Source organism: Xyrauchen texanus, chromosome 50 (genome assembly GCF_025860055.1).
Source record: "Xyrauchen texanus isolate HMW12.3.18 chromosome 50, RBS_HiC_50CHRs, whole genome shotgun sequence".
Taxonomy (NCBI): Eukaryota; Metazoa; Chordata; class Actinopteri; order Cypriniformes; family Catostomidae; genus Xyrauchen; species Xyrauchen texanus.
The window spans coordinates 1,313,258-1,325,910 of NC_068325.1; the positions used below are offsets into that span (position 1 = coordinate 1,313,258).

At 34.9% G+C, this 12,653-nt stretch overlaps 2 protein-coding genes across 2 annotated transcripts in view; both read right to left on the reverse strand.

Annotated features, from left to right (window-relative positions):
* The window catches only part of map1sa (microtubule-associated protein 1Sa), a 31,915-nt gene extending 26,429 nt beyond the window's left edge, over window positions 1-5,486 (reverse strand). Inside the window, exon 1 of the mRNA XM_052124542.1 lies at window positions 5,339-5,486. Coding sequence (XP_051980502.1) covers window positions 5,339-5,462 — 124 coding nt within the window. The 5' untranslated portion in view covers window positions 5,463-5,486. The remainder of the gene's footprint in view (window positions 1-5,338) is intronic.
* A 3,363-nt stretch (window positions 5,487-8,849) lies between these two features.
* On the reverse strand, window positions 8,850-11,858 carry cart1 (cocaine- and amphetamine-regulated transcript 1). The gene is made up of 3 exons (XM_052124492.1): window positions 11,693-11,858; window positions 11,354-11,437; window positions 8,850-8,957 (listed from the first exon to the last, which is right to left on the reverse strand). Exons 1-3 carry the CDS (start codon window positions 11,819-11,821, stop codon window positions 8,850-8,852), a joined length of 321 nt encoding a protein of 106 aa, XP_051980452.1. The 5' UTR covers window positions 11,822-11,858.
* Window positions 11,859-12,653: the final 795 nt, after the last annotated feature.

Sequence of the window (12,653 nt, forward strand, 5' to 3'; positions counted from 1 at the left end):
TCCTAAATAGTCTATCACTTGGCGGCCACAAGTATCTTCAATCGGAGAACTATGGCATTGTTCTTTCCCTGCTGTCCGCAACCCAGTCCAAATAGACCAGTTGAGAAACACTGCTTTGAAACTCTAACACACACACACACACACACACACACACACACACACACACACACACACACACACGTCAGACCCCCTCGCCTCTCTCTGACATTTTCTCCGCTGCATACGTGTGTGTGTTGCAAGTTGACGAGACTGACAGGGAGACAAGGAGGAAAGGAGATGAGCACGCGCAAGTGAGATTCTCCGTCCTGTTGCATTTTTTTTTCTCAATACCGTAGATAACCAAATGTACATGACATGATAACTGATAATTTTCAAACCGTGGAATTCCACTGCAACCCTATTCCGCACCTCAGTGGGCCTGTGTGTGTGCATCTTTTCACCGGGTTTGGACTTAAGTATGTGCATTTTTTAGGCTCGTCATCGTGGACTGCTTGTGAACTGATCATAAAACGATTAAAGGTTTGCAAAGGAACTATTATTGAAGAATTGAGCAGATAAAAACACTTGGACCCAATCAAAAACATAAGTAAACCATTTAATTCTTGAACATTTCAAATGTCATGACTGTTTGATCTTTTACGGCGCTGCTGTGCTTGACATGATAATGTTGTGGAGCTTGCTCATTACATTTTGAATGCATATTGCGTAGTGAGTTCTTTTCAGCAATTTTGTGTACATTTCATTGGCTGTTGTTAACCTGTATTATGCATAAATCAGCAGATACACTCTAGATATTGTATTGGCCATCAACATTGGTTTATTGATTAACCAATAAAAAGTGTTATGACTGACCCTTTAGCAATAGCGTTTTTTGCTCTCAACTTGTATTTGCACTATTAACATTTAAAAACAAAAAGAAACACTAGCCATGATGATTGCAGCCTTTTTGGAATGGTGGTATTTAATTTTCTTGAAAATAAATGGTAAAAACAAATGAGGTTGCACAAGCGGTGTTCAATTACAGTGCAACTTCCTATCTGTAGGTGTTTAAAGCATTTAAAATGGAACAAATATTTCTTCTGTCAGATTAAAGCAGTGGAAGAAGCCCTGTGTCTGACCAGGAAGTAAAGGAAATGATGACAACCTCACAAAGAGGATGTGTGTCTGTAATATCAGGTCACAAGGCCCTTGAGTATATTCACAGATAAAGAGACTGAAAATCAAAAAGGAAAACAGAAGATAGTCTGCTGTAATTTAAGCTGCACACATGAAAGATGAACTTTGGACTGCTAAAACAGAACAATAAGGAAGGAACATCTGCAAAAGCAAATAAAGTTATATATAACTGTGCCGTTCATTGGCAAAATTATTGCTTATGGTTGTCGAAAGAAACAGTTGACCGAAAAAACAAGTCAGCAAAACATACTCTATGAAGGGTTGGGCAATATTTAGAATAGCCAATACACAATATAGTCTTGTGCTCATTATAAAATTAGCAACATTGTGAATATTGCAATGATCTGAATGTGCTTTTTATTCCATAAATTGCACCAGACTCGGTGAGCTTGATTAATTTCCATCAATCAGTTCAAACTGTCCAATTCAGTGAAACAATTCAAATCTCTGATCCAGTGGTCAAAAATGTTTATGCAATATTTGTGTGGCATTCCATGTATTAATGTAAAAAAATATATTTAGTAAAATATATATAGGCTCTGTTTATATTAGGGTTGTGAAATTATGACATAAATCAAAAATGACAATTATTTCCATTCATATTTTAATAAGTCAACAATACATGAACTGCTATAATTGACACATTTCACGATTGGTAAACTGTTCCAGCTGTAACTGCAAGCTTGATTATTTGATTAATTGAGCAGTCAATTAATATTGCAGTTAAATCTTGTTACATTAGTATGTATAAATGAAAATGATTAAATATTCTTCCTTATGAGCATTTTAAAAAAACTGTTGAAAACATTAACATATTATTCAGCTACATTTTCAGTTCTTCCATAACACTTAAAATCTACTAAACCACAATGGCTGTTTGGTTGAAATAATGGTTCCTCTGCTTGGAAAGAAACAAGGTTTAAACCATTACAGAGCACATAGCCTACATGAATATCAAAACTGAAAAATATCATGATAAACCTTTTTTAGGTGTACCACCCAACCCTACGTGCATATCGTCAGTGCCTCAGATTTGAAAATAACATGCTCAGAGATATTTCAAGTGCACAGTCTGAAAAGGGAAGTCATGTTGGGATAGCTATGCTGAAGTAAACGAGATGCATTATTTATGCTCTGCAGAGCGAACAGAGTTTTTTTTTTTTATGTGCTTTGAGATCCATGGGCCAAGAACCCTGTCCAGCACATCTTTTAAAGCCCTTTATGATGGTAATAACAGTAATAGAGGTCAACTGATAGTGATTTTGCCAATACAAATAACTAAGGTTGGGCTGTGTTGATACAATTCAATAATCACAATATTTTATCGATACTTGGATACATGTATCGTGATATTTTCAGTGCAGTCAGAGATGCTATGATGCACGAAAGAACTGAAACTGATCCTGCCGAATTCACGCTTTCTCTCACAGACATGGTGGGCCTCTCTCACACGTTTGGATCTAGGTATATTTTTTAATATACTTTGTTCTCTACAGTAAGATATTTATCAAAAACAACAAAAGAAACATTTAATTCTAACCACATATAGCATGGATGCTTGAAAGAAGCCATTCGACCAAACAAACACTACTGTCAAAGTCCCTGCCTCTGGTCTTAAAAGAGACAGTACAGTTTTAGCACCTGTTCTACATATCTAAATAAACTGTTGTAAATATTTCAAATTAGGCATGTAAACAACAAACATGTAACAACATACTGTATATATGCAATATAATATATGTAATTTTAGTACATCATATTTATTGATGTAATAAATGGGCAGTATTAAAAAAAAAAAAAAGCTAAAATGACACCAAAATTATGGAAAAACTAATGATAAAATAACATTTGTTAAATTGATATGGCCGTCACTTAACAAGTTAGAAGGTCCTCTGTATAATGAATAACAGCATTAGCTAAAAGATCATTTCTTTCATCCTGCAACCAAAACGGATATTATAACTGAAATATAGCCAAGTTAATTGAAATTAAAATCGAAAGCGAAATCTAATCATGATGATATCGTGATATATTGAAATGTGACATGTGTATCGCAATACGTATCATATTGTGAGGTGGCTGGCGATACCCAGCCCTAATCTAAGGTGGTGGAAAAGGGCAGATAACCGATTAATAGGACGATTTATAAAATGTAAAAAAATTCATAGTTTTTCCTTACTACAATCCAAAATATATGCACACACATATTTCAACCAAAATACCAATAATAACCCGAATAAATTACGATTTTGTGCATAACACAGGACATTTAGGCCTAACTATAAACAAGCCTGAAACACCAGGTACTCTAAAGGCCAAAGTATACTTCGGGTGTCCACGTCGCGGATCGTTCCGTGCACAGTATGTGTGACACAAATGGCATCATCAGCACAGCCGCGCTGCTTTACTGCGCACCACCTACATTTCCTTAACCCACACACGCGGTCCTCGGCTGACGCACGCACCTACTATTGACTGTACTAAAAGAGTATCACAAAGAAGTTTTAGTGGGCACGCGTCAAACACGTTCGTATTCGCTCGCGGTAAGAAGAGTATACTCATGGTGCTTTCAGACCAGAGGCGTTGAGAGCGTCAAATCGACCGGAAGTCATTCATTTTCTATGGCAGCAAGCGTCTCTCTGTGGTGAGAAGCGTTGAAAGTTCAAGTGCGGGCAACATTATGGTAATGAGCTTCGACGTGGTTCGGCGGCAACCTATTGGAATATAGAAGTGCTCCGCTCTAGTGAAGTCTAGAGAACACAACAGTGTAAACTTTGGTTCCACCAAAACAATAGTTCTGAAGACAAAATGGAGGAGAAAACAAATTATTGCCGTGGCGGGTTTTCCCGTAATATACGATCTGTCCCCGTTTGCTAACAGGGATATATGTATTTTATTTTGTTTATTTTGGTAACAAACAACCATCATTTTAATTACTTTCTGCCATCGATCGATTTCTTACTTTCACATTTAAAAGATTTCATGAGGATATACGCTACTTGTAATAGGTCGGAAAAAAAAAGATACCGGATATTTTGCGGCCCATTTAAATATAGTTCACAAAACCTAGCATTCCGAACGAACGTTGCCGCCTATTTCAACTATATTAGAGCATCCACGAATCTTCCATAGGGTTGTTGGCAGGGCAGCCAGAGCAAATTTTTACGCTCTTGCCTCCTCTGGTCTGAACGCACGGTCAAAAAGACAACGCGGTCGACCGGGCACGAGCCAATCCGGAACATGCAAAAACAAAGTATACCATGCTCCATTACAATGCTGTTCAATGCTCTAGAGTAACACAGAGGAATACAATAAAAGAAATAAAAATATCAGCAATTATCGGCACAGATTAATCTGTAAAACCGATATATCGGTCTACCTCTAAACAGAAGGAAATAACATATTCTTTGATTCACAAAGACTCCAACTCATAATATGGCAGCAATAGAAGACTAGACTGAATGCTTTTCCTATAATCTGTCATAGACTGTATACTCAGCACGTCACTGCGCATTTACACAAGCAGTTATTTAGTATGTGGTCTCTCTGTCATGAACCATCTTCTGCTGAGAGCACAGTAAAAACTTCGGAGAACTTCCTCACATGGATTTTAGTCCTTTAACAAGATTTCTTCTATGGTTGAAAGAGAACTCAAGTTCAACAGTAAATACATGTATATGAGTGTTCTGTGTGCATTAACCTAATTTTACACCCTATCTAGTTGACCAAATGGAAAGAGGTCATTTGAACAAAAAGGACATAGAGCTAAAATTCACTAAGTTGTTATGGTGTCATTCATTTCATATGACAGTTCTCAAGAGGCTTTCAATGAAAATACAACAGTCCGTCGATCTATGCATGACTCAGGCTTTTATATACGGTCCCGCAGACTGATGTAGATTGAGTTAAGAGGTCTAAAGGTCTAAACTAGCAATGGAGAAAGCCAGTACACCTCAGTTCATCTTTATATTCCAGCATATTTGTTCAACTGCTTTTTAAAACTCCTTCCTCACGCAGCACACGCTATACAGACTGACGACGATAATAATAAAGTTGTTGTTTTGTTTGAGGGATTGTTCCTCTTCATGACGTACACCCAGAGAGTGATGGGCGAGGGAAGCTCTCATTCAATCACCATCCCATAATTACAGAAACACTTTACCTCTTTCAATCTCTGACACCAGAAAATCCACAAATCCATCCGGACCGGGCTGTCCAACAATGACGAGCAGAGAGTATTTATCGCTGCAGAAACCGGGACGAGAGGTTCGGTTCGAGTTTTCCATGATTGCCAACTCGTCAATGCGGTCTGCCGCCATGTTGCAAAGTTTGCACAAATTCGTGATCTCCGATTGGCGCATGAGTTGTTCTTTGAACCGATTCATTTGGGTGATTCAATCGAACCGATTCGTGAATCTCGTCTCGAGCGAGCTTTCGGGGCCCTCGAGCTTTTTCGCTCTTAAAATACGGGACAGTTGATAACACTATAAAGCACACTTTTCAAATGAATCAAGCAAACAAAGTTCTTAGCATTAAATCGGAATTAAACAGAATTAAATCGAAACGCATAGCCCACTAATTACAACCAATACAATCTTTTTATAAAGCTTCATCGAGACCATTACAATAAAAGCCACATATTAATTTAACTGCAAACGAGTGAGATATAAAAGGCCACATGTGAACTCCTAAGAACACCTCCTGGCACCTTATTTTAATTCTATCTTGTCATTATTATTTGTCTTGTCATTATCTGTTTTGTGTATTAATGCTTTGGCAATATTGTATGTAAACACAATCATGCCAATAAAGTACTATTAAATTGAAATTGAAATTGAACACTTTTGAGTGATGAATCAAATGAGTTGGTTTACTGAAACAAACTGTTTGAACGAACCGATTCCATAGAATGAATCCGGCTTCCCAACGGTACTACATGCTGCTCAAAGGAAACACCAACCTTTATTTTTGAGGGGCGGATACTTGCGTGATTGACGTAGTTTAGGTCCAATCAATTGATAAAGAGACAGCAGAAGTTCTTCCTGCCTTGGGGTTACAAAGTAACTGGAAAAAGTCTACAGTATAGCAAAAACTATACATTTTCAAAAGATGTGGAAAGTAATTAACAAACCTTTATAACAAAATAAAGGAGGTTGATTTCAAAATGATTAAGAATTTTCACCCCTGCAATAAATTGCTACTTACTAAAAATAGTACATTTATTGGAAATATTTCCCTAATGTAGGCTACTCTTTTGGTCTAGAGAAAGAGGAAACTATACGTATCTGTTTTTTGTTCTGACACAACACAGTTTTTGGTCTCATATTTCAGATTTCAATTTCTTGGATTTTACCACATTGTTAATTTTTCTATCACTATTTTTCTTTTCCGGAATATTCCTCTTATTACTTGTGTATAATATGAAGGAATTAAACAATCCATTACAGTTTATTTGTATGATGGGTAAATGCCATAAATGTAAATGTATGGATTTTGTTATCTTCTCTTCAGAAAATATCCTCTAATCAGAAAGCTAAGAGAAAATTCCTTGTCATTGAAAGGATTTTAGATAAATTGTATCTATTAATAAAAAATTATTTAACTATATATTTTTCTTCTGTATGTTTATGTATTATATCTTGTTAATGAAGCAAAAAAAAAAAAGGGAAAAATTGAGAAAATAAACTTTCCATTGCAATTTGGGGTCTTATACATTTAAAGGATTTTTGCAGATTGTTCAGTTTACTTAATAAAATGAACTAAAGCAACACAATATAATATTTTGTCACAAAAAATTACGTTTACCTAATCCATTTGAGATGGGACTTCATAAATACTTTTTGTAGCATTGATGAAACTGGGCAGGAGATTTCCATTTCCCAGAATGCTTTATATAGGACTGGATGGGGTGATCAAATGTTGAAATGAAAATTTCTATAGACCAGCTGGTGGTATATCGCGAAATAAGTTTATGCTTAAAACATTAAAGTCTTCGTATAAATAAGTCCGGTATATGAGGTACGATTTGAAAGCGTAGAATGTGAACTTCAGAGATATCAATCAATTCTGCATTTATTTGACTTAAAATAACAAAATAAGGCCTGAAAACATTCGTGTTGAAAATTAGTGCCCCCTAGAGGTAATGGGGTAGAAATATTTATATAAAAATAAAAGTCCCTCACATAGCACTTAAATGGACATGTCATAAATCACTCTCAGGAATGTGACTGTATAATTTATTTTGTTGCCCTAATACTACAGTTCGAAAGATTTTCAAAAGAATCACAAAGTAAAATATGATTTCTGTATGTCATAAAATACAAATATCTATTTTATGTGCTGTTTACTGCTTCTGTAAGCCCCAAATACTGTAGCAAAAAAAATATATTTTTTTTTTTACTTGATTGGCTGAATGATCAAATGGTATATCTCAGATGTCCAGAATAATATGCCATCCGCAGGAAAAGCATGCTAAACAAATCATCAGAAAAATATGTTTTCGACTGCTGATAAAATATTATATATCATCACAAATGGGAGGATTTCAGCTTTCTAATGACTCCTCGATTGAGCTTCTAGTCCACACGGAGGCTGAGAAATTCAATGAAACAACAAGGGTGGTGCATGAATTGAAAATTAGACTGAATGTCTATGGACGAGCACAACTTTGAGGGCTAAAATTTCAGATCTGTAGATTCTGATGGAATGTGACAGAGAGAAAACATATTTTTTAAAGTGCTTTCTGCCATCTAGTGGAAAGAAATAAGACTTTTCAAAGTGCGGTAGAGTGAACAGAACCAGAATAACATGTTTACAAAGTTAGGACAAAATGAAAAAAATGTCAATATACTAAATTTTTTATTTGTGGGTATTTCTGAAAAAATGAGACCAGTTGATGATGGACTTTCACATTTAAGTGATGTTTGATTTGAGTGCTGTCTAACTCTATAAACAGTTGCAATTCATTTGACAGTCCAGCAGTTTCACTCTCCTTACACTTGCTCTCCTGGCATCCTAATGATTAATACAATTAAGTTAGAACAACATAAGAAAATGAATCAAGTTTGAGTTTGACTAACCAAATTAAGTTGGCTTAAAACTACGATAGAACATTGATTTGACCTAATTTAACTAAATTATGTTGGCTCAATGAAAATGACTTAAGCTGAATGAACAAAATTAAAATACAATTATGTATAGGGGAATGACTTCATTCTACTAAACTACAGTATTATATTTTTAAACACAACAAGTGGCAAAAGTTGCATCAAATAAAACACACAACACACATAATACTACCTCTGATATGTCAGCTAAAGCTCTTTCTCGCACTCATCCGAACTTTCCCTACTTCTAATGCTAACCGAATAAAAATATATTGGATGAATAAGTTTCTCAGATATGATAACAACAGTTTATTCAATATGTTTCCTGAAAGGGCCAGATGATTGAAGTTTTGCTCCATCTAGTGGCTTTTTGTTTTGAATGATACACAGTACAGCATTTGGCTTTATAAGAACCAGAGAATAAAAAACAGAGATATATACAAAATTGCATGCATTTATTTGATTTGCCTTTTCTACATAAAAACTGCAACAGGAGAAAAGAATAGCTTTAACAAACAGCTGTTTGCAGGATTGTGACAGAATTGTAATGGAAGAATGACACATGTTTTACAAACACTTGAGGATGGAGAAACTGCAGGTGGTTCCTCCAGGACAGCTGCAGAGCTTCCCGAATCGAGCGCCTTTCCGGACCGCACACTGCTCACCTGCATCACACTGCAAACAGCACAAACCTTTCAATTCAATCAAGCCTATAAATCCACTATTATATCCACACGCTCAAATTCTTTTAAAGGTTTCGTCACACTTTACTGTACTTTGTTATTACAGTATTTATACAGTAATGTGTCATTGTTTTGTGGATCATCTTGTAATTGAGCCTTTCCTATATGCTGTACTTTTTCCAATTATATATATATATATATATATATATAAGATAAAATATTAAACTCATATTTTTAAAGATCGAAATTGAAATCATTTTCTTTTATCACAATGTAACAACGTGAACATACGGGTTGAAAAAAACAATCTGTCGATTTATGAAGAAACATTCCAGGTGTTGTTACTTACATTTTTTCTTACTCTAATTCAAACATTTACAACCAAACATGTTTTCTTGGGAATATTGTTTAAACTGACAATCAATATACAAATTTTTCCTTTGTCCTCTCTATGCAGGGCTCAAGGGAATCAGTGAATCGTTTATGTCAACTAGTTCATTTACATGAACTGTTCAGAAGAACGACTCACTGAAATTAATCAGATTTATTAATGATTTATTTGAACTACTCATAATTTAAAGCAGTTAAACTACAGTCAAGTAGTTAGCTACACTTTAAGCTAAGCTACTAACAAAAAGTATCTACAGCAGGGCAGTGGTGAAGAGGCGGTCATACTGTGAATATATAAAGCATTGAATAGCTCATATGAGTGTGGTAATATACAGCCTACATAAGAATGAATGGTTATTTGTTTTATTTGTGTACTATGGAGAAAATACGATTGTCTACACTCTAGTCATTTCACAATACACATAGTTTCAAAGCATCTTTATAGAAAATCATTCCTTGTTGTTTGAAAGACCCCTGTGAACAAGCTGAAGTGACTAACAAGAAAAAAACTCCTTTTAATGTTAATTACTAGTGAAAAAACCACACAATACATATAGTATAGTGAACGCCGTATCGTACGATACAATACAATCTTTTTACACCCCTAATATATATATATATATATATATATATATATATATATATATATATATATACTGTATATATGTATGTGAAAACTATTAAACACTTCTTTCAGAAATAACTTGACTTTTTTCCCTGGGTCATAAATCAAGCTTTCCTGTAAATTTTGGGAAACCTGCTGGACTCGCATGATCTAGAGAAAGCACACGTGTCGCTCACATGAAACAGAGGCGATATTATTCATATCACACAGCCTTAAACATAACCTAACGATTTTTGTTATTTTAATGTTTTTTTGTAAATGAAAGGACATGTGGTAAATGTAGTTTATTTTAATTTAAAAAAAAAGTGCTTTACCGTTCATTTTGTGTCATTATTATATCACATTAGACTGTTATGCATAGTCCATAAGGTTACAATTCGTCTGGCAAATTTTGTCATTCCCGGACACGTTGGCCAGCGCTCTGATCTGCACTGCAGCTATATAAAGCTGAAATATGAAACTTTTTTATTGTTAAAATACTTTCTCCTATCCCCGCTTAATATACAGAGACAACTATAAGTAAGCCATTCTTGGGTTGATTTTCTTGAAAAATGGAAACACTGTGTCTCTGTGGTGCTATAAAAATTCCTCTTTTATTTTGAGCGACCCGTTTAGACCCACCCCAACAACATTACTAAACCAATGGTGTCAGTTGGGGGAGGAACTATCTGACTGTTTGAATTGCAAATGAGGGGTGTATCTGGAAAGCTGTTTAGAATATAATGATTATTTTTGCAGTTTCTGCAGAAATATTGCTAGTGACACAGAAATTGCATACTTAAAAAAATTGCTTTAAATAATATATGGTTTTAAATATATGGCAATCGCATAGTTCCTACATTACTATAGTAACTTATTATAGACTTATTTTAGTTTATTGACTTAAATGTGTTTGTTTAAGTGCTACATGAGATGGTTTAGGCGAGTGTCTTTGATTACATCGGGTCCATTGCAGCGTTCACAATACAATGTGGCAAATGTAGCGTTTTTTGACGATATAGTGTTGCTCATTGGAAAATGTAGCTCGCTTCTGGAAAAGCTTACTAGTTAACTACTCCTCAACACTGTTAGTTTATTAGTCTTACTCTAACACATCCCATCACGTTTGATCAAATTACAAATGTTTAAATATAGCTGATAACCCTCATGTAAGCTTATTGCGCAATGGCTAACTTTAACTTTGTATTTCTTTCTGTTATTTTGAAAGTCTGTTATGGGCCTACACTTTTATAGAAAAACCAACAAGTAAATTCAGAATTACAACACAAGTATATTCATTTTATTAAAGCTCCAAAGTAACTGTATAACAGGAATGATGCAATTACAAATTAACAAATGATCATTTTATCAGTGATTTAAAGTAGCGGACTTACGGAGGGCACCCAACCAAACTTCTTCTCAACAGTGGGAATTTGCTTGTTTCTCAGTTTTTCAAGCACTTCTTGAAGGGCTTCAATCTGTCAAAATATATTTTTATTGAAGAAACATTTTATATTTTTAAACATTATTATTTAATTTCTAAAATAAATGGACGGCTCAAAGATTTTGGAGCACACCTTGTTATATAAAATCACAGAAGGTGCTCTTTGGTTGGATTTCAATCAATCATTGAATATAGCTTTTCAACAACAACAACAAATAACTAATATTTAGATTTAAACAATTATTGAAGATAAGTTAAACACAAGACACTGAATGCTTTTATATCTTACCAGGTCTTTCTCCTCTTGAGCCTTCATGTCATCTTCTGGTGAGCGGATCTCTAGAAAATCATCACAACTAACTAGTAACAATAAGACAGAGCAGGTAACAGTTAGTAGAAAGATCCGATCTCTAACCATTGTATCGAGAATCAGGACTGCTTTGAGACGAACTTCTATCGTGACCGACACTTCTCAAGTAACCACATGAGGACCATCTCAACCGGTTATAAGTTCTCTGTGCAATCACACAAATTCATTCAAAATATTTCAAAGTGAACATGTTGTAGATGACACAGGTCATGACCCCACAGATCCTGCAAAGGCAAGACAAATATGAGCTGTCTGTCACCACAGTTGCTTCGTCCATCAAAGAACGTCATCGTGGTGATTAATACCGGTGACCCTTGAACCTCAAACATCACACCATTCATGTACACCTGACCTCATTTCAGACTATAATTACCTACCAGTTTTATTTCCGGAGACCATCATTTCATTACCGGAACGCCACTCTTAAAAAAAAAGGTAACAATCTATGAAAAAAAATCCACTTTAGGACTAGACGTGAGTAACTCTTGATTGTAAATCAACTGATGAATACAGTAACGTGTCAATGGACTTTTTTCAGTCAACCTCAAGATTTTAGGTTCAAATGTAAATGAATGTATAAGACAAAGTGTATATGTTAGGCCCTGTATCTGGTCACCATTTTGTATAAGTTTTTCATAATTTTTAATCACATTTTCAAATGAATTTTCCATCAAATATTAATATTAATACATAATAAAATAACATAATAATAATAAATAAGCATACGAAAAAAGAAGCGAAATGCTGATTAAAATGATACACCAGGTCACACCGCAGGACATGCCAACTTCCCAAAAGTATGTTCTCAGTAGAATGTTAAGAAAATGCAAAACCCCAATCCCTAAATATTACATTTGAGTACATACCTCATCATCCTAAC